The 22,984-nt window shown below is 32.5% G+C and overlaps 1 protein-coding gene across 1 annotated transcript in view; it reads right to left on the reverse strand.

Moving 5' to 3' along the window:
- Nucleotides 1-10,043: 10,043 nt before the first annotated feature.
- Nucleotides 10,044-22,984, reverse strand: part of LOC150097883 (synaptotagmin-12-like) — a 35,521-nt gene continuing 22,580 nt past the window's right edge. Inside the window, exons 2-8 of the mRNA XM_090406621.1 lie at nucleotides 20,625-20,838; nucleotides 15,772-15,910; nucleotides 15,363-15,492; nucleotides 14,176-14,385; nucleotides 12,377-12,497; nucleotides 12,016-12,149; nucleotides 10,044-10,223 (exon numbers count right to left, since the gene is read on the reverse strand). Of these exons, the coding sequence (XP_090262747.1) occupies nucleotides 10,044-10,223; nucleotides 12,016-12,149; nucleotides 12,377-12,497; nucleotides 14,176-14,385; nucleotides 15,363-15,492; nucleotides 15,772-15,910; nucleotides 20,625-20,838 (1,128 nt within the window). The remainder of the gene's footprint in view (nucleotides 10,224-12,015; nucleotides 12,150-12,376; nucleotides 12,498-14,175; nucleotides 14,386-15,362; nucleotides 15,493-15,771; nucleotides 15,911-20,624; nucleotides 20,839-22,984) is intronic.

Consider the following 22,984-nt stretch of genomic DNA (forward strand, 5'->3'; position numbering starts at 1 on the left):
TATTTATTATTTTTGTCCTATTGAGAAATCTAGAAGGAATAGTGCGGTAGCTAGAAGCAAGCAAGCAATGTCTTACATGCTTTTCACATGCTTGCTTTCTTCGTAACTACGAATCAATCAATTTAGACATCATAACTGCAGATGTTTCTTCTCCGAAACACCCTTCGCACTGGCGACCTCGGCCTCATATATCCTTTGGCATAATGCGAGTTCATGCAAGGCAATTACATAAACAACTAATCTTCAAAATTTATTCTGTTGTTTCCATTCTTCTAATGCAAACATTTGCGAGTTCTCAGAAATTCTTACTTAAATGAAGAAGTTCATCTCACTGAATATTGGTTCCTATCTCCAGGGTCATCTACATTCTATACACATGCAATGATATGCAGGATACATATATATATATATATATATATATATATATATATATATATATATATATATATATATATAGTGCTAATGTACTATAGCTTCTACAACGCATAAAGTGTGGGATTAATGTTCTTCAAAATGAAGAAAAATCGAGAATCTTAAAACTGATGAAAGTTGTGTGATATTAGACAAAGAAACACAGAGCTTTTCTTGTTGAAATACAGGTTTATTTTTGGAATACACGTGTATGGGAAAACAATACGGTAATATACAGCTCTCTTAACTATTCTTTGCAGTCACACGAACATGACAATATGATGAATTTGAGCAAACAAAAAATGCTGTTTTTCATGTAGCTTCAAAATGTTTATCGTTCGTCAAATCATCAAATATTTTCTCTCAAAACAACAACAAATAGAATAAAATACACACTAAACACTCCACTTTTTCCATCAAGATGCAATATTTTTGTACCTATATTTCATCGAATTAATACAAATATAATTCATATCATCGCTGTGCTGAACTTAGATAATAGATTTGCATTCTATAAAAGATACAGAGCCTAGTAAACAATAGATCAAAAAGTTTCATATTCTCTAGTTTAACTTTTCCTATTTTGATTTAATTTGTTAGGCAGAAAAGAGTGAATTTTATATGGATGACTTCAGTGCATTATTTATAATTCTTATTTACTTGAGAATGAAATTTTAATCTTCGTGACAAGCATCTAGTTTTCATTATAGAAATAAATGAATAAATATGTTTTTAGCAATATATTAATTATATTCACGCTGTTATTGCAATGCCGTGGACATTAATTTTTTAGAATTATTTTAAAGGATTTGCCAATAGGGGGTTATGCAATTAGCAAACAAAACACCGCGAAGTCGTCTGTATTTTATCATCGTTTTAATAATTTTGCAGTATAATGATGTAGGATTAAATGGTAGATTCAAGGTCTGAAGATGGAGCGAGATTATTAATTTTGTCTGATTGTTTCTCTATTTTTGCTGATAAACTTGGCTGATTAAAAATAATAAATATACACATACATGATAACGGCAAAACGAAATTGCCAACGTATATTGTTAAAATCGAAAAATATGATGTTTACATGCAAAACGATGTATAAGTTTACATAAAACAAACTAAAATCAGAATATCAATCAATAAAATCAATAATGGTAAGCCAGTTAGTTATATGTTAGTATATTAGTTAAAATTCGAATATTGATAACAGAAGAAACTGCAGAATGAAATTTTTGCATCTCAATCAAGGCAGATTTCAGTCATGATTAAAAGAATACGAAATCACAATTTAGGAGAGTAACAAATCCATAATTTAAAGTTAAGCAAAGCACCTTTAATATAGTTTGTACAATGAAATCCCGTAAAATTGGTGTAGAGAGAGCATTTCTCCCTAGTTTATTGTGTTTTAGATCTATGGATGGTAAAACAATTTAACTGCAACTAAATATAGTATGACTGATCCCAGCACCTCAGTGGTGAGTGGTGAAAAATATTGAGCAAGTTATTATGAGAGTCATAAACATGATAAATAACAAATGATCAAAGTGCCAGAATAGTAATTTTTAGTGCTAATCTTAAAAGCTGAATATATCTGGATATTAATATTATATCCAGATACCCCCTCGTTATTTTTTTAAATGTTCCTTTTATTTTATTTATTTATTTTTATTCATTTTTTGCATAGTTTGTCTTCATATCGCTAAAATTAATGAACTAAAAATGTTACTCATCCCATTTAAAATAACAATAATAATCTTCATTTATTTTGTTTCTTTTTATGTATTTTTTTCCATGCATCGCAACTTACAGCCAAAAGGCGACCTCTTGTTGTGAACACATGTACTATTCTATTGTTGTGGCAAATTGTTTCATTTTAGTACAACTTACTAGTCAAATAATAAAGGAATGTTAAAGATTATGAAGATGTTATTTATTCGTATTGTTTTTTTTTTTTCTCGCACATATGGCTTCTCGATATGAGAGTCTGAAAAATACTATCAGACAAGAAGGGAAAAAACTTGTGATTACGATGGCATGCTTGCCCCTTTTCTCTAGTAATAAAAATAACTTATTAATCAGCTATAAATAAAATTCCAAGTACGTACGATCAAATACTTGTAACTTTATTTTTCTTCTCTTGAGAAAGCTGGCTTGTAAGTTTAACAGTGAAATATCATTATAAGTGTGAAATGTTTGAAGATACCATACTTATGACGGGAGATGAGCAAAAACTTTGCCAGTGAAATTGGCATGGTTGTGGAAAATTTTAAATATGTTTTCAGTGCATGTTGGTTAGTTGATCGTTTGGATTGCACTAAAGCAAGTAATGCTGCCTGTTGAGAATGTGTTAAGTATCGGTTGAACTACCTTCAAAGACTTACTACTTTATCTACCTTTTGAGGTGCATCCTAATAATAACGTAGATAAGTATTTATTTTAAATGAGTTTAATATGATATTTTTATAGGGCCATGCAAAGATAGAATGAGGTTTAAGCCTATATCAACAGATAACACAGTCGATTTTTTATGTTTAGAAACGGTTTTCGTAACTGAATTAAATAAATAAACATTATCGTTAAAAGAGAAACTAATGATATTCAGAAATTTAACCAAAATTACGTACTTCCAATACTTCATTAAAAAAAAAAAAAAAAAAAACGATGAAATTATATCACGTGATGCCATTAAAGAAAACTGCTTCTCTGTAAAAGTGATTTCAAGGGAGAAAAAAAAAACGATAGTTTATGACATTCACTAACAAAAATGTCATTAACAGGAACTCATAGTTAGTACTATGAGTGAGATAAGGGTTAAATAACCCAGGCCCTTCCAGTGAGCAGGATCGTACAACGGGCGATAAAATTTATCTACGGTCTGTGGAGAGATCGGATATTATTGAACTAGACCATCATATTAAATATTAAAATAAGAACATTAACAGGCAAATATATATGAGTAGAGTATATGAAAAGATATTAGAGGGAGTCCATCAGCACCTAAGGAAAACATCCAATGAGCTTACAAAATGGATTCCAGCCGCATGCTGCTAATATTCATTGGTACTTCTTTTGAATGGCAGTTACGCGAGTGCTTTTTTTTAAGAGTTTGTTTCTCCAACTATAATAGGAAATATATTCATTTTTAAAAGAATAACAACATTTACAATTATTGAACTTATTCGCTTTCGCTTGCTGTTTTTTACCTTCTGGTCTCCATTACGTTCAAGGAAAAATAAATAACTATTTATTTAAATAAAGACAGAGAGCAAAAAAAAAAAAAAAAAAAAAGGAGGAGTTCTAATTTAATATGAAATGATAACACTATTATAAACGTGCCGAATATGCCGAATACCTTGGAGAAAATTTAAAAATATGAATATTTTATCATGATTATTTTCTAATTAATTATTTTCATGAAAATAATTAATCTACTGATCAGAACCACATAAGGCATGAAAAGAACTAAACAACATTTTAGATGATATTTCAAAGTAGGCTACGTGCGTAGGATGTATTTTTTAATCAATTTTTTGCTCATAAATTGAGATTGGGTGTTTTGGTATCACGTGATAACATGCATTAATCAATAAAATTATAATCAATTAAATTAATATCAATAGAAAATTATTAATAGGATTAATCCTTTAAATCTGTTTCGTTTCTAAGATGGCGCCCCCCCCCCCCCCCCAAGCATTTGTTCGATGAGCACATTTTATTAATCGTATCTTTGCTATGTTTGTATTGACGGTAACATGCATTCCGATTTTTTTAAAGGAATTCTGAGGACGCTTAAGTTTTACAATTCCTGAAATTGTAAAACTTGAGTTCTTTCTTGCAACCTAATTTCAACATGTGACTTGCTTTGTATGATTTTCCCAAGCATCCAAGTGATTATTGCACGGATTAGTCGCCGTAGGATATTAAAAACCTGGTCTTTTTTATTATCTTACTATTGTATGTTTTGATTCGACTTACGAGTGTTACAGATATTTTAAAATACTAAAAAGAAAATTAGAAACTAAACAAACAAATAATATATAAAGGAACGGTTTGATTGTTATCTTAGCGACTCAAGTTTTTTTTTTCCCTAAAAAAAAAAGAAAAAAGAAAGAAAGAAAGAAAACTAGTGGAAACAAATCATGTTAAATGTGAATAGATCTAAATTACTACAAAAAAAAAAAAAAAGATTGGTATCGTATCAGTTGAAATTACAGCCAAAGTAAATAAGCCTGGATATTATGTATCTGGACTACGTTTAGAGTATCTCGCCGATTTTACGAAAATGAAGATAAAAGTGAGGTCACCGAAATAAAATAGTAGTTTGGACTTTCTATTTTTAGAGAATGGCATTCAGTTATTCTTTAAGTAACAAAGCCATTCAAAGGCCACCACTGAGTTTAAAAAAAGAAACCTGTAGTTAAGAAGTAAACAAAAAAAAATATATTAATGCAGACTGCTGATGAATCACACGGTAGGCTACTCACTGTCAGCTTTTCGAGAGTTCCTAATTATACGAACGAAGGATACCACACACACCAATGGCGTACATAGGATTTTCCCTAGTTGTAGGGGAAGGAGAGAAGATTAGTTTTTTTTTTTTTTTTTTTTTTTTCATTATCGACCAGTGTGGTATCTGCTAGCAACTGTTCAATACAACGACGAAATAAAATTACACGACAGAAATAAGTGGCCATCATTCATAATTTTTGAGTACTGATCTTTAACAGCTAGAAGCGTCATTGTAAGGAGGAGGAGGAGGAGGTAGGGGGATACAAACTCACGGACCTCCTCTGCGTACGCCACTGCTACACAAACACATATACACACGACACACATCAAACAATCAGTTTTTATGAAATTAATGGAAGACTGTTTGCTTGCGTATTATCAGCTTTTATTATTCATTTTTCGTGTTTTCCTGTTCTGTCTTTCACTTTAGTTATAAAATTTTTTGCGTGAGAAAAAGGTGTTTTATATAAGATATTATTAGAGCCTACTTTTATAAAAAGCTATGTTCACATAATAAAAAACTAGTACTGCGAAACAGTCAGTGACAAAATAAGTAAATACATTTCTTACTAGTTGTGTTAAATACTGATATTTTCAAATTTGAATTAGAGTTCAGCTCTCCAGGATACTCGTATTATGAGTAGGTGAAATCTAAATCAATTATTCTTGAAAATATGAACTAAGAAGAATCTTATAACTATTGCTCATTATGCTAATATTAATTATTCTCACAGGTGCATTTGGATATTGTCTCATCCAAATAAACAGGTAAATGCTGTTTGCCTCTATTGGCAGTGACCACGTTTGAGAGCTGATAGTTTGACTTTAGTAGAAAAATTGTGTTCTTCTAACCAACATTCAAGAGCTTTTTGAATTCTAGAAGTTAACATCAGTAAAATAAGGACGACTGAAATTTATAGAGTCGTCAGTGCCATCATTATATTACACAGTGAGAGATGAATATAATACGGTGATCTGATAGCGAAATTATCTAAAAAATAGAAGCTATTTATAAATAAAGAGCTCAAATGACATTGTATTCAGTAAATACGTGATTTAAAAAATAAATAATTAATTAATTTAACAGCCAGTACGTGTTTATCCTTAACAGACCTGGTTCGTTATGAGAGAATTTAATGTTCAATTTTTAGAGTTTCCTTTACTTTTATAAATATTTTAAAATCACCAATCATAATCCATTACCATCATGCATTTTTAATTGTCATTTGTTTAAATGGAATAGGTCGTAGAATATTCACGGGAAAATGGCCATTTTTTAATCTTTTATTTTATTTTATTTTTGAACAGTAAAAAAATATTTAAGCCAATTTTCATCCAGAGGGATTTTTTTTAAAAATTTAATATTGAATATTGCCGTGCATTTGTTCTCTTTAACCGTTTTCTTTCTCTTCTTTTTTTTTTTTTTTGTAGTACCTATAATCCCTCTTTTTTTAAGTATTATTACGATCTGTTAGAAGATATTTATGTTTAACACAAGATATGTCCATAAATTACTAGAATATGGTTTTTAGATGTTCAGAAACAGGTGCCACCCACCCTTTCTCTGTCAACAAAACAGCATATGCAAGCGGTGGACCTGAAGTCCAACTTACTGTCATGTAATTTTTGACGAGTCTGTATAAATCCTTTGACGTTTATGGTACATAGCACAGTTCTATAACTAGTGCTCTCTCTCTCTCTCTCTCTCTCTCTCTCTCTCTCTCTCTCTCTTCACTTTACACACGAAAGCACGAGTGAAAAAGTTTATGCTTTATATTTATTTAAACTTCAGTACAAATTTTAAATATTTATTATCAGGATAATAATTTCAGTTTTTTTTTTTTTTTTTTTTTTTTTCAAGTAACATCGTTTTTCTTGGAAAGTAAGCACAAGAAATGTAAGAAAGAGTGGTGGTAACGGTCTGACATTGCTTTTGGTATTTATGAAAGTTTGTTGGATGTGAAATGTAACAAATATTTGTTAAATTACTTATTTTAATCGTAATATCAAGTAATTATATCCAGATGTTCCAAAGTGTCAAAGAACTCGATGGCGTGTCACATGCGTAGGTTCGATGTGACGGAAGGTCAAAATGTCTTTTTAAGAGTGAGTGACAAGGGGAGACTTCGAGAGCTGAAATGTAAATAAGGCAGCGAGATTTAGTGCCGGTTGCGAAAGTATACTTAATATTTCCTCTTTCACCTCTCTCAATTGTTTGTAAATGTCTATAATTGTTTATCTTGGTGACTGTGGAGAGAAACCACTAATTTTCTCTATCGTCAACAAAGTTATCGATGGATCCCCCTTTTCTCATTACCACTCAGCGCCTTCTGACTCTAATCCCTTTTCCAAACTTACGAGGTGACTTGCTGGCTCTAAGTATCGTGCAGCAAATCTTATCTTCAGTGCGTATATCAAACTGACGAGTTGATATGAGGTAGACCACATCTCAACAGATTCCTTCTGAATGGTTGATAATGCCTCGACTTTTGTATCATATACACCGTAAGGATCTGTTTAAAATAATCACTTTTTGACGAAAAGCATTCATAAAGGAACATGGATGCTTCGAGATTTTTCAAAGAAGTCGCATTTATGCTGCATTCGACACTGCATTCTGTTGAAGACGAGATATAAATGATTCTGTGACTTTTAAAGATGGATGTCACTGTTTGTATATACGGTTAGATTTTATGCTGAACGAAGTCTCTGTTAGTTGTAGTACAGCGAAATACCTCTCAACCGAACATTTATCGCAAGCTCGTCTATTCAAAATTTTAATCAAGGTTGGATACTAGAGTAAACGATTGAAATGCGGCCAGTCTGCTCAAGAAAATCCGACATATTAGATACTTAACCATAAAAACGGTCGCCAGAAGCTATCATTAAAACATGAGAGCATTTATGTCTTTAGTTATGTACTGGTCTTTAAAATAAAATAAAATGAAACAAATCGGCTTTTTTTTTTTATTATTCCACAAAAGGAATAGGTGAGGCCGTTTAACTGAAGACGGGGAGCCGTCAATTTCCATGTTTAGCCATCACAGATAGCTGGCTCAAGGCTACCGAGTTTAGTAGACATCTGTGGAGGCAGACAACTACTGCCATCTTGTGGCCCCAAAACCTAATGCTATATGTTATTATCTGAAATGGTGTGAGTTCTAAGGTTGATTTTTCTTGAGTTGCTGGATAAAAAACTACTTTTTTTTTTTTGTGCTAGAGATCGACTAACTTGTGAACTGAAAAAGTAATTCTAGTTGGCGATTAGAAACGAATTTAGAACGGGTTTTTTTTCGGCTGCCTAAAGCTATGAGGCAAACGCCCTTTCAAAGGCTACCTAGCCTGTATGGTTTTTAAATTTATTTTATTTTGTTTTATTTTATTTATTTATTTTTTTGTAGTTAATCGATTATGACAATAGTCATAATCGATTCTATGTTTCAAGGCTAATTTCTGAAACGTTGAGCATTTTATTTTTTTATTTAATCCATTCTTCTGGTGATACATCATCTGCGGGCTAACCTTGCGAAATTACACTTAATATTAAAGACCTGGTTTTCTTTCATATTTTCGGTTTTGGTTTAATCAGTGAATACCCAAATAACGAATGAATAATTTGAAATGTAATAACATTGCGGACAGTGCTCAATTTATTTTTCTGTCTTGTCTTTTAAGGGAAAAAACAGTAAGAAATAAATAAATAACTTTAACATGACGATTCTCAAAATACAACGTTTCCGTCTAGCAAGCATAATTCTGTATTTAAAAAAAAAATTAAAAAAAAAAACATTTGTATTTTCCCAGTTTCATTAAATTTCTTAAACTCTTTAGCTTAGGAGTAACGCATTATATCCTACTATCAATCATTCACATTGCCTTTGTGATAATAAAACATATACGTTCATTGTATAACTATGAGAAAAATCTACGTTTTCTAACTACTTCATATAGTTACGTAGAATTCCAACTATGCGTATTATTTGTAATTTTTGTGTTGGTGTTATAACCTTTACATCTTAGAGGGAGCTAGGAAAACTACAATATATTTTGACTACCATTTTGTTGTGCTGTTATTAAATATTTTGTTGAGAGCGCATGCGCTTCTATCAAATTATTCCGATTCTAGGAAATAAATTCATTCTTAAACAACTATATGTAAAATAGTTTCATAGTAAAAATTCCCAGTAACGGTAAAAAAATATAGCAGCTGGTCAAACAATCAGTAATGATAAAGTAATAATAATTATACCATTCTTTTGCTTTATAAAAATTTCGATGTTGGTATATATCACCCTTTTCACACTGCACGTCGCTTTATTGGTTAGGTGTGCGAACAATGAAATCTACAGTGGCGCTACCTATATAAACAACTTCTTTAAATCTACTTGTTTTTATTTATGAAAGTGAGGGCGCAGTGAAAAAAGACGAATTGCATTGTATAGCGTTTTTCGTATAAGCTATCATTGCTTATATACGCTATCACAGTTTAAATTAGAACAGTACCCTGCTTTAAATACGAGCGCATAGTTTTTTTTTTTTCCCTTTATTTCTCTCCAGATAACTGTAAACTATCCATTCTGTGGACTGTTTAATATCATAACGTTTTGTCTCTTTATAAGTAGTTGATAAAAAAATTGCCTTCTTTCTATAAGGGAATTAGGAAACTAGGATATTTGTCTAAGTGTAGAAATAGTTGTTACTAGGAATTTGCATTCAGCATATCACAGATGAGTTATCACTGTGATGAAGATATCGAAACTAATGTGGTTTGACTAAAATAATGATATGTGGACGAGTCGTGTTAGAGTAGTGGCAAAGATGACTGGTATATAAGGCAACAGTATTGCAAAATTTCTTTTACCTAAAATGTAACTCTGACTGTCGCAGTTTTAGCTGCAGATATTTAAAAAGAAAGCTTAAATGTTGGTTATTTTTTACACCATGAATTAGATAAACTTTTATAGAGAAATTGAGGTCACCTCCAACTTCTGTTTACCCTTTTTCACATTTTGTTTTGCTTTGGGAACTACCAATAATCTTCAGATTTCGACTTGTAAAATGTTTACGTGGCAGATGGAGCACAGATAACAGCAGACTTGATATCAACATTAAAGTATTAGGAAACGTTAGTCCGTTTTTTTCCGCAAGGGATGCCACATTGCTATCGGCTTCCTCAAGGAAGACATCATTTGGTTCCAGTGAGACAAGGATTTTCCTTTGCATTGTGGTCCAATAAAAACGTGACCTATTGATGGAGCTTTGTCGTCCTCTTGATGTTCAGAGACAGTTAGACGTAGCTGGATATTCTGTCAAAGAAAAAAATAATTAAAATTTCACACACACACACATATATATATAAAGTTTTTTTTTTACCTTGGGTATAATAGTATATTAAAGATACCAAGCAATTTTATAAGCTAGGTTTTAATCCTTTTTCCCAAGTAAGCAAACAGACAAGTAAAGTGAAGTTTGCGCCTGCACGTAGTACAAGTCTGAGTCAAATCGTGGTAAGGGTTGTAAATATATATAAATATATATCGTGGTAAACACACACACACACACACACACACACACACACACACACACACACACACACACACACACACACATATATATATATATATATATATATATATAGAGAGAGAGAGAGAGAGAGAGAGAGAGAGAGATTCAGTAAACTGAAAATAGGTAATTATTTATTCTTCAGATTTTTAATTTCAAAAGGATTCGAACAACTAATTTGCAAATCAGATGCTGTTCAAATATAAAATCTCAATTCAAATAAATTATAGCATGTCCATCCAATCTTTCATAATAAAAAACAAACAAACCGGCATTCTCTGAAACAGCAATCAACAGCTTTGCGCCTGAACTTGTCCCACATCCATTCCTCGGATCCCATTGTAATCACAGCAAATCTTGTTATCTAGCGGACTCGCTTTGTGTCACAGGATTTTTTTTTTGCTGGCATATTTAGAATAGTTTCACAGAATTGACAATAATGTAAATAGTAACTGTCTCTCGAACTCATTGTAAACGATCAGAATTTTAAAAATCATAACCAACCAGTCCAACCCATCTTGTTTTTAGGTTAATGCAGTTCATATGAGTTGAATCAGCAACGGCGCTTTCTGAGATTATTATTATTATTATTATTATTACGTGACATCTCCAGTGAGTTCAAGGACTCATCGTGGGAGGACACTTTACTCTACTTCGCTAAATACATCTCATCCTCTCCACTACTACTTAATTCTCCAACTACGACACTACTTCCATCAACGCCATCTATCGCCCATCATCACCAACAACAGTATTTTTTGTCTGTAAATTGCACGTGTTCTGAAGGCCGATTTGTCTGTACGTGGGATGAAAAACCCTGCTACCACCGTATGAGATTGCAATCTCGTCTTCAATTGAAAAAGATTTGACAACTTGGTTTTAATGAGTTGTTTTGAATTACGACCAAAGCATCTAATGATATTGCGTTTGTTCTTGTGGCTGGTTTGTCTGTTTTGCTTGATGAAACACCCGTTAGATCTTCATTTATCACTAGATAAATATCAAAGTATCACCAGGAGATCTTTTTTTAATAGTATTTTCGAAATATGACTGAAAAAAATAGCAGCTGACTATTTTCCATCTGAAGTGTGTCAAATTTGCACATTAACTCGTTCTACCACTTGTTCATATTTTTGTTGTTCTCAACACAATTTCATACCTGATCTTGATGTCATTAATTTCTCTGGTGTCTAAATACTTTAGAGGAATGAACACTAACACCTGCTTATTCCAGCGAGTCGCAATTTGATGTTCATCAGGATTCTTGAATCCTATGTTCATTTTTACATTATAACACTATAAATAGTAGGTTGTTATAAAACTATTTTAGTTTATTATTTATTAAATAATTATGCAGATTTCATTGTTTGTAAACCATCATAGATCCCGGGAGAGATAATTCTTCTAAATATTTAGAGATATTTAGCGATAATATTTAGAATATTGAGAGATAGTTCCTCTCTAAATATGATATGATCTTATTTAGAGGAATTGTTCATTAAATGGCTCAAATAAAACAACTAAAGAGTGTCCTACCTGTAAGGCATTAGATGGCACTGAAAATATCATTGCTTCATTAAAAATAGGATGTCGCTCATCTTTTTTTATTGAGGTCTTCTTCTTTGCAATTTTCTTTCCATTCTTTAAAACATATACTTTCACAAATGGATCTAAAATAGATATTAAATTCTGAAGTTATAGACTGAAGCGTCATTTCAATAAACAATTTGTTATAGCATTTGCTATCTTTTGAAATTAAAATTGAATTGAATGCTTTAATATGATTAATTTTCGAAATATCTAGTGAGGTAAATAGAATTATGTGCTTTAAATGCCTACAGAATCAATAAAACAAACAGATATTCTTCTGCAGTTTAGACATATAAGAAGTAGGTACCTCCGGTTTCTCTGGTTCCTTTCCATTTAAGATTCCTTGCTTTCACCACCACCACTGTGAGTCTCTCGGCAGTTGGCAAGTAACTGAGAGAAAACATGATGTCACCGAGATCTGCTGGGCCCTACAGAGATAAAGAAAGAAAGAATTCAAATGGACTAAAATCGGTTGAAATGAAATGAAATAAAATTGCTTTTATGAATACAACACTTGTCGTTAGTGCGGCTGTTGTTTTTTGAAATTAGGGTATTTTGAAACCAATAAGGGAAGAGATTTATCGCAAAGTTCACAAGTTTTGCTCGCATGAACTTAATTGTATCCCGGAAGAACCATGAATCTGGTCCTATGGATTGCACATCCTTCATCCGCAGCTGCTCGGCATCCCTCATTCAGAGAGAATCCTTTACCCACTGTCACGTAAAAACGCAACAATTCTTTTATAACCAGGACGTCTTTTGGCGAAGAAGAAGACAATGATCCTTTGGCTTTCGAGTCGCCTACCTTATTACATTAGAGCAGTGTTTCTTAACGTTTTTTGGATCATGCCCCACCTCAACGTCTCAAAGATTTTGATGACCCCCCCCTAGCATAATAGTCAGCCAAGTTCTGAAAAAGTATAATATAAATATGTATAAATATGTACATGTATATTTTCTAATTTTTCCCCAAAATATTCAAATTGCCCCCCTGTGGGGCGTACGCCCCACGTTCAGAATCACTGTATTAGAGTCTTCGTGTGGTTTTCTTTATTCGAGGAAAAGCAAGCACATCAGTGAATGTGGACATGTCATGACCCGAGTTTCACTATAGGTCAGATACTTGCTGTGTTGCTAGAGACATTACAACAGTTGAGAAATGGAACTCATTAGTTGTCCCTGATAAATGATGTTTAGTCGTTTATTCGTAGTTTTCACGTAGGGAAAATTTTGCAGGCATGCTTCACGCGATTCTACGATTTTTATCTGATGATTACGTTTTTTCTTAGGGAAGTAATGAATTGTTATTATTACTTTGAACTGTTATTTTTTTAAACTGAATATATCAAGAAATTCTCTATCTTAACCACAAAAATATGAGTTATACTAATGTCCTGAGATGTTTTTAATAAGAGCGATAGAGAACCAAACTAATTACTAGCAAAATTGTTGATGTTGCATGTACATAAATAAATATATAGGACGCAATTACTACATGCATTACTTCACTTATGGTAAAGCGCCTGCGATGGAGTTAAAGCACAATATGCATGCACTATTTGAGATCCACAGATCTTTACATATATTCTAGCAATCTTTAAAAACCCCAAAATGGGTAAGGTCTTAAAGAAATTTTACAGTCCTTTAGCAGCACACTCATCAGAAAATCAAAGATTAAAATTCTCTTCTACTGAGGTCAAATTTCCTAGTATAATTTAATAAAACTTATTTTATAAAATGTTTATTATATTTATTAAGTTTCTTGTAACTATAAATTCTTTAAGGAAAATAAAATTGTTTATTTAAAATTTACTTTTATGAATTATATGTATTTTGTATTTTTAATTATTTTTACATAGTCTAGTCTAGAAAACCTGTTCCAGAGACCAAATATTGAACTTTATCAAGCCACTTCAGGCCTCTAATAATCAGGATGGTGGTCTCATACCAAATGATGAAAATGACTGCCCACCTAAACACATTCATGAACAATTATGCCTGTAGTAGGATTCGCATCCACAACCTAGTGGTTGGAGAAGTAGGACGCTATCCATTCGGCCAACCAACTGGACAATTTAATTTAAATATGGTTACTTTGCTGTTTACCTGATTTGTATCGATGATGGGTACCCAAGTCACATGCGGACTATGTAAAGGGATGTCACAAAGTTTTATTTCTGCTTCTCCAATCATCGTATTGATATACTTGTCGCATGTATATACTGCACACAAAACAGATCTTTGTGCTAATTCTTTCTTGTCGACTCCAAAAAGAAACCGTTCCTTGAAAACAGGGTCAGTAGAACGCCTTTGGATCTGAAAGAAACAAGAGGAACAAATGAGTACATGGAAGTTATTACAATTTCGTAAATTTCAAAATCTTTGAAGTTAGCTCTCTCACCATATTTTCGAACCTACAAAATATCCTAAAGTAAGTATAGGTTGGTAATAAAAGTAATATTTCAGTGCATTTTTCAGAAAATTACAATGGCACTTTAAATAAATAATTAAATAAATAAAAATCAACTCAAATAAATACAACAATACAAATCATGCTTAGTTTCTCATTGATAAATTAATTTAAGAGTTAACCAATCTCCCCCTTCATCATTCAACACTAAAACCAAAGTCTGGGTCTTTCCGTGTTGCGACAACTGTTTTTCATTTGATAAACTTTATAAACCGAAATATTATAAAGTTTTCATAATCTTCTAAACTTGTTTATGATGAAACTTTGTTTCATCCGGCATATCGCGATCACCTAATTGATATTATTTTTCTGAAACACAGGAGTGTTTCACAGAAATCGAGTTTTCTGATCCGGAGGTATCAAAACCCTAATTTTCTGGAGGAAAAAAACATCCACAACTCTGAAACCGAGTGAAAATGGGCAAAAAGTTCCTGTAGTCGGCGACTAAAATCGAACTAAAGCGATCTTTTGTCTGTCAATCTAGCATTTTGAACCAGAAACTTGCTACACGATACCTTGAGTCCACTCTAAATATTAAAAAAATGTGATAATGAATTTCATAATTAATTTTAAACGATAATATTGAGAAATGAGGGGAAATACCGTATGTCATTTGCCGTGATTTCTGTAGTTAAACTTATAAAAAATGCTTAAATAGACACAATTCATGCTAACTTGCTCTTCTTTATAAAACAAGTTATGTCACTGCGTGCAGTATCCAGAGTACGTTTTAAATAATATCTACATCTGAAGTGTGACAGAGAATACTACAAACTGACGATAAATTGTAAAACTTATTCAGAATATTAGAATAACTCCTTACCCGAGTCTGCATGTTGGTAGTTTTATCCGGTAGAAGAAATACTCGAACATAACTGTCTACAGGAACATTGGCATCGATTCCAATTAATTCTTTTGCTCTGTTTACTATCACAATCAAATCTTCTGATTCACTAAAAGAATATCAAAGCATACACATTCAATTGGTTAAAATAAAATAAGAGAAAAAGTTAGCTACAAAAAATTCTGTAAATCACTAAGCCTTCAAAAACACATAAGTAAACAATTAAGATATTCAAAGATGCTTTTTTTAAAAAATAAAATAAAATAAACTACTCGGTCTCTTTAATTTCATCAGATGAGAGGTACAATATACGATTACTTCTGATGATATTTTATTCAAACTTGAAGGTTCATTTAATGGAAACAGAATCGACAAAATGTTTACTTACGTGTCGTACTCCAAGCCTACTTCTAGTTCTCCATTATGATGGGGTGAGTCTAGGGTATCTAATACTACGGAAGTATCGGAACTAACACTCTCACATGATAAGGCTCTTCGAAGAACTGATCCTCCTGAGCTATCAAATACTAAAATAAGAAAAAAACGAAATACTGACTTTGAAATTCAAAACTTGACTGTTTTTTAATTACATATATTAATTGAATATTAGTTAATTGTATAAAATTAAAAGTAAATTAAGATATTAATTTCGATGAGTTCTGGATAGCAAATTTACTTCTGAAAACCAGTGCAAAAACATGCTTTAGTCAAGTTATCTAACATCAAACATCCTTGATGGATGCTTGAAAGAGAATAAATACTTTTGAGCAACCCACACTCCAAGGATTAATATCTCGCGATGTCCCTAGTTAGTTATTCACATGTTGGAAGGTGTATGGTCTTGCCCTTACCTCATAGGGTTTATCTGAGTGAAATCTCTGCTAGGTGAAGAAGTTGTATGGTTGCAGAAGTCCTTTCCACACATAATTAGTACGACAGTCACAAGCATCCATGCCCATGGTAGGATTCAAACCCACAGTCTGTTGGTTGGACAGCGGATACGCTATTGACTCGTCCAACCAGATTGGACCTGATGTCTCTAGTTGCTCTTAAAACTTGATCCGAGTTTACGTCTTTACTTATTTACTTACTCACTCATCTTCTTCAACTTGATGGTGTAGAACTAAAACTAAGTCCTTTTACGTGTTAGATCTTATTTATCTGTTTTTTTACCGAATAATTTCTTGAGAGATTTAGAAACTCCGTATTGCGATATGAGTCCACATCTTCGCAAGATAGTTCTGTTAATTCAAATTATCAAACCATTGTTATTATTATTATTATTATATGACACCTCCAGGGAGTTAACAGACTCATCCAGAGAGGGCACTTGCTCTACAACTCTGTCTCCACCACTCAATCGACCAACTACAACATCTGATTGTTTTGATTTTTATTTAGAAAACAGCTGACTAAGCCACAAAAAAATAAATAAAAATAAAGAGATAGCCGCTCCTCTATTTCGTAATCCTTAATCCATCACAAAGTCATTTTTTGTTCAGTATACAGGAATGCATTAAATAATCAGATGTATTATTTTCTAATATACAAGTTCTTAATAAACGTGTCTTAGACGATCCTCCCCGGCTTAGTCAGTTTTGATGATGCCTTTCTGTCTGAAAGATCTGGGTGCGAATCCCGACTCGAAACCTTTATCAGGGTTTTTCAAGTGAAAGTGATTTAGTTGATCTCAGACCAAGTTGGCTGATTTATCCTCCAGGAAACCCGAATTTCCTGGAGGAAAAAAAGACTAGTGTGTTATTCGGATTAAACTTTCCCATATTTTTGACAAGGATAGGCAATCATTTCGATTCAAGTTAGGCCGCTGAAGTAAGTCCTCACCATTCTCTATGAATAGGCGTTCAAATTTATAGCGACATCTGTGTAGAAGGCGAGTTCTGGACCAGAGAATGTTGTGGCTTGTCTCTATTCCGTGCTGCGCCATTGCAGAGTTATCGGATTTGTTGTGAAGAATATACGATTGATGTTATTGTATTCTTTTTTCTATAGAGAGTCCGGTTTGTCCAAAGTACGACAGATTGCAGTTATACAAGGAACTTGATATACACCAGGCAGCGACATAGTTGAGCGTTTATCTTTAGAAGAGGGAAAATATGTGGATATTTTGTTAATTGGGATATAAGTGGCTGTTAAATCATGTTTCTTCAGAATTCTTGAAATTGGTTCTGAAATCCCGGAAATATATGAAATTGGAACTCGTATTGATTCTTTGTTGTTCTGGATTGGATTGTAGGAATCGAACAGATGTTGTGTAGTCTTATCGGAGAAGCCATTTAATTTCATGTGATGTTTGAGAGTTGAAAGTTCTTTCTGTAATTCGTGGAGAGTTGAGCAATTAGTTGTAGCTTGTCGAATTAAACATTTTATGATTCCTGTTTTTTGATAAGGATGATGAGCAGATTGTTTGAGAATGTGACGTTCAGTAAAAGTGGGTTTTCTGTAAACTGTTGTTGTCAGAATACCTGAGGGTGAGCGGATGAGGAGGACGTCTAAAAAGGATAGCTTGTTGTCTTTTTCAATCTCCATGGTAGACTTAATACGAGGATGATATAAGGAATTGATTCTGGCCAAAAAGGAGGGTAAGGAATCTCTGCTGTGAGGACACACTGAAAAAATGTCGTTTATATATCTAACCCAAAAGGTTAGTTGAGGGAATACAGATGAAAAAATGATGTCTTCTAGATGTTCCAAATAAAAGTTGGCTAGAGCAGGTGAAAGTGGACTTCCCATGGCCGTTCCTTCCACTTGGTTGTAGAATTTGTTTTGACACAAGAAATATCCAGAGTGCATCACGAAATCGAATAATTTTACGATATCTTGTGGGAAGATGTCAGCAAGTAATTGTAAAGTCTCTTTGAGAGACTTTACAATTACTTGGCACATAGGCACTACGAACTGCACCACCGCCAATTTTTCTCGATATATAAATACTGTATATTTATTAATTTATTTATATATGCTTGTAATATTTAATTTTATCATCAACAATCCTATACAATTCTCTTATTTTGTATAAAAAATAATAAAAATCCATCTTGTAGCACTTAGGAGGGCGCTAGCAGCACTGTGTTTACCACAGTGTCAAACTGCTACGCGCACAAACACATGCACGTCATAATGAGATGCGAGCTATTAGCGTAATGCGGCACTGTCCGTCGCGCAGTTCCACTGTTGTTCATATGCAGTTTGCGCTAGTAGTAGAGTGTTCGTAGTGCTTATCGTGTTTACTCCGTCTCTTTAAATATTTCGACATTACAATTAAAGACTTAACATTTGTTATAGTTTTTATTTTAGAACATTATTGGGGTTATGATAATAGGTTTTATTTTTTAAGTAATTTTGAATTATATCAAACTGTATAATTTTATCCATAATAAACAATATTTTTTCATGTTTAATTTTTTTAAAAATTTTTACCATAATTTTGATATTTTATCCAAACACGTATGCACTGTACTTACAGTGTGTATGTATATTTCGAAAGTTGCAGCTTCCCCACGATTTCAAGCCACGATTCACCACTGATAGAGATTCTACATCGAAGCTCACCATAAGATCAGTAGGTTGTAATGAGATATTTTTTTTTAATTTACCGGTATTTAAGAAATCCGAAGAGTTTTTCAAAAAAGAGCATGATTTGCCTATATGTGATTTCAATAATTTCGCTAAATATTTGGCTATGCGATAAGTAGGTGAATCAGTACAGGACTGAGAGGAATGTCTGTCTTGTGAATTTTTGGTAGATAAAATCTAGGAGGTCTGGCAAAATGCGTTTTTAACCTTTCTATCGTGTCTGCATCTAAACTTGTAACCTCATCTAGAAGGGAATTTAATTTCTTCAGTTGTCTGTTGTTGGGTTCGTGATCAAGTTCTTGGTATGTTGAGCGATCCCGAAGTAAAAGAGAAATTTTTCTTCTGTAATTTGAGGAATCTATAATTACTGTCGCTTTTCCTTTGTCTGCTTTAGTGATAACAAGGTGGCTGTTGCTTCTTAAGGAATGTGGTGCTTTCTTTTCAGAAGGAGATATGCTGGAAGGAGGAAGCGTGGCTTTAAGTAGCGTAGAAGCAACTTCTAGGCGGAAGGAATTAGCCTTTTCACTGGAGCGATGACTTAGGTTCCGTTCGATGTTAGTCAGGAAATCTAAATAAGGAATATTTTAGGGACTATAGCAAAATCATGTCCTTTTGAGAGGATGAGTATTTCACTACTCGTTAAAGGGCGACTCGTTAAAGAGAGAAAAATGCATATCTTTGAAAAATAAAATACAAAAAAAAAATCCTGCATATAATTGTTTTATTTCATCTTTGTTGTTTTATATGTACTCGTACAGAAGTTTCAAACAATGGCTCACGTCAGTGGCAAAACAGTCTGTGCTTAAAAAAAGTGGCTGTATTTTTTAAAATATTTTTCTCATGCAATAAGCATTTATTTATTTATGGCAAAAGAAAAAGAAAAAAATAAATAGATATTAAAATCAAGAAATGATAATTATTGCCAAGTGGTTTGCATATCCGTTCTACAACCAACAGGCTAAGGATTCCAATCCCACCATGGGCGATGTCGGTGATTTGTCGTTAGGTGGGACATGAATTCATAGTCCGGAGCGAGACCACCATTCTGCTTTTTGGAAGTCTGAAGTGGCTTGATAAAAGTTCCGTGTTCGGTCTCTAGAATGGGATTATGGATTCCAGATTATGCAAAAATTATAAAGAAAATAATAATAACACTGAAGATTCTTTGATATATATATATATATATATATAATATATATATATATATATATATATAGTCGCTTCTGGTAAGCAATTCTTGGCTTCCTATAAAATTAATTTATTTTATTATATCATCTATATAAACAGCTAAGAATGCATGTATACGATTCTTTTATGTGGAAAAAAAAAAAAAAAAAAAGAGTTTGAAGTAAAACCACCGGCTCCATACGAGCCGGTGGTTTTACTTCCAAAATGAACCTTTATTTGAAATCTCGCTATACATGTTATATAAAATAACATTCATAAGGTTCATTTGAATCCAACCAAGGAAAACCATTGTTACCAGATATTTGTTTTAATCTTCTATAAGTTGATATGATGAGTATCGATTATTATTTGCGATTAATATTGTAGATACTACTTTTCATATAACAGAGAGAGAGAGAGAGAGAGAGAGAGAGAGAGAGAGAGAGAGAGAGAGAGAGAGAGCAAAGCTTAAAATCTTACATAGCGCATCTGGTAAATCGCTGGAGATTTCGTCCCTAGACTCAGACTGTTTCTTGCCGGCAGCCGTGGATGTAGATTTGGTCAGAGAAGTAGAATTCTGGTTATTGGAATCTAACTGTTTTGTCTCTTGTACAATCCTCAAGTCCGTACCAACATTATCAAAATGCCTATAGTTGCCGCTCACATTCAGGCCAATGTCTGATTCCGAGTTTATCTGGAGAAAGAATAAATGAAGAACAATTAATACTAATCAGATCGAATTGTCATCTTGATATGTTGTTGAATTTATATGTATTTTTAAATACTGAAACTAATTTTGAAAAAAAAAAATGCAATAAAATATCTAGCAAATAGGCATAGATCAGTTTGCCTAGTTGTTGAAAATTAAATTTAGTGGATGATAATAAAATATTTTATTGCCTTTTTTTTTAAAAAAAAAAGTACCCTATTGATAAACAAACAAACCCACTTAACTGTTCATATCACAGCCATATTTGCTTCAGAACACAACAAAACAACTGAACACCCTATTAGGTAAATTTGTCTGATTTCAGAAATCAGTAATTCAACTTCTTTTACTAGTTATTGTCTAGAATTATTAAATAAAATCTAGTTATTAAACGTCTTTCAAAACATAAATCATTTAAATTTCTTGCAATTGTAATTATATTTAAAATTTAATAAACTAATTTAGATATTCTAAAATATATTTACATATACTTAACATAATTTAAAACCATTATTTTATAAAAATAAATAAATAAATAAAATTTTGCGACGAATATATTTCGTATATTAATATTCATATCTCCTAATGGTCCGCGCGGTTAGCCTAGTGGCTGTGGCTTCGCAACCATATGCCTCGGAAAGGAGTGTCCTAGATTCGATTCCCGTTGGTGAAGTGAGGAGCTAAAGGATCTTCCTCAGCCATAGCCAAGTTAGTCGGTCTTGGGCGTGGGACAGCAGGGTTTTTTTCACCAGTTTATCCTGGGGTTTTTCATCCCCCAAACAGGCAAACCGGACCTGTGAACATACAGAATACAGCCATTGGATATATAGACGAAGACAGAAGAGGAGATGGACGCAATCTGTCTTAATTCACCCCCCATTAGACATTCATGTCAGCCATGAGTGACCCAACGGTCCATTAAAGACTACGGGAGAGATAGATAGATCTCCTAATGGTTTGACGCCGTTTGGCACAGAATATTTTAATTTCTTTTGGAGTTATAGGAAACACAAGGTGTAATATCCTTCCCATATTAAAATACTCATACCTTATTGAACATAAACTGAAATAATACATCGTTGATAAGTGTAGAATCATAAAACCATAAAACAATAAATTACAAGGGAATTAAACCCGAACTGTAAAATAAAAATTAAAAGTGAAGATTAAAAATGGATGGCAAATGTAAAACCAAAAAGGAATAAATTATGTGGTGACATAATAATAGAACCTCCAAGAAGGAAGGAAGGAATAGAATAAAAATGAAAATGATGTGTTCCTTTTAAATCGTTCTCTTTTTTCAGTTTCCAACATTTATTATAGGAACATTCAAGAAGTCTCGGGAATTTGAAGCTTTCCTGCAGTTATAGGAAGCTGCCAGAATTTTGAATATACAATTGGAGCCCAACAAACTAATACATACTTTACGAAATTAAAGTGAAATGGCACGTTCCCTTCCTGACATTTAAATTTCAACCAGTAGTATGGAAAACTAAAAATCTCCAGCTATAGGAAACGAACTCATTCTAATACTTCATACAATTATAATAGGGCATGATATCAACAGTGAGGGCGTGAACTCATTGTATTATTAATAATGCCTTTAAGATAACCAAAGAACCCAATTTCTAACAAAAATATTTTAACAAAACAGTTTGATAAATATACTATCTCTAGTCCTGCAATAAAGCCAACGTAACTGCGTTGACTAAATTTGTTGGCTGATGATAACAGAGTTAAAGATTTTAATTTCCTTTTTTCCCCCTCTATATTTACTCCATTCAATCCACTCACCATTCTAAGGATTAAAAACTGTTGCGAATGGGTGCCTTACTTTTTATAGCAGTCCATCTCTACATAATAAAAAAATCGAACCAACGTTGCTACCGTCGCTGAGTTAAAATCTTAATCAACTGAAAAATTGAACTTGTTACATTTTTCCACTTAATTTAATAAAATTGAAATTTTATTAAATATTTTGTAATATTTTTTATTAAAATATTTTGTAACTAATTTGTTATGAAACAGAAATAATATATTAAAAAAAAATAAATGTTTGTATATACAGTAACTATATATTTTATTATTTTGTCTTAAAATATTTAGCGTAAAACGTTGTTAAAGCCAAAGG

The sequence above is a fragment of the Typopeltis vanoorti genome, chromosome 16 (assembly GCF_054136105.1).
Source record: "Typopeltis vanoorti isolate ZY-2024b chromosome 16, IOZ_Tvanoo_1.0, whole genome shotgun sequence".
Classification (NCBI taxonomy): Eukaryota; Metazoa; Arthropoda; class Arachnida; order Uropygi; family Thelyphonidae; genus Typopeltis; species Typopeltis vanoorti.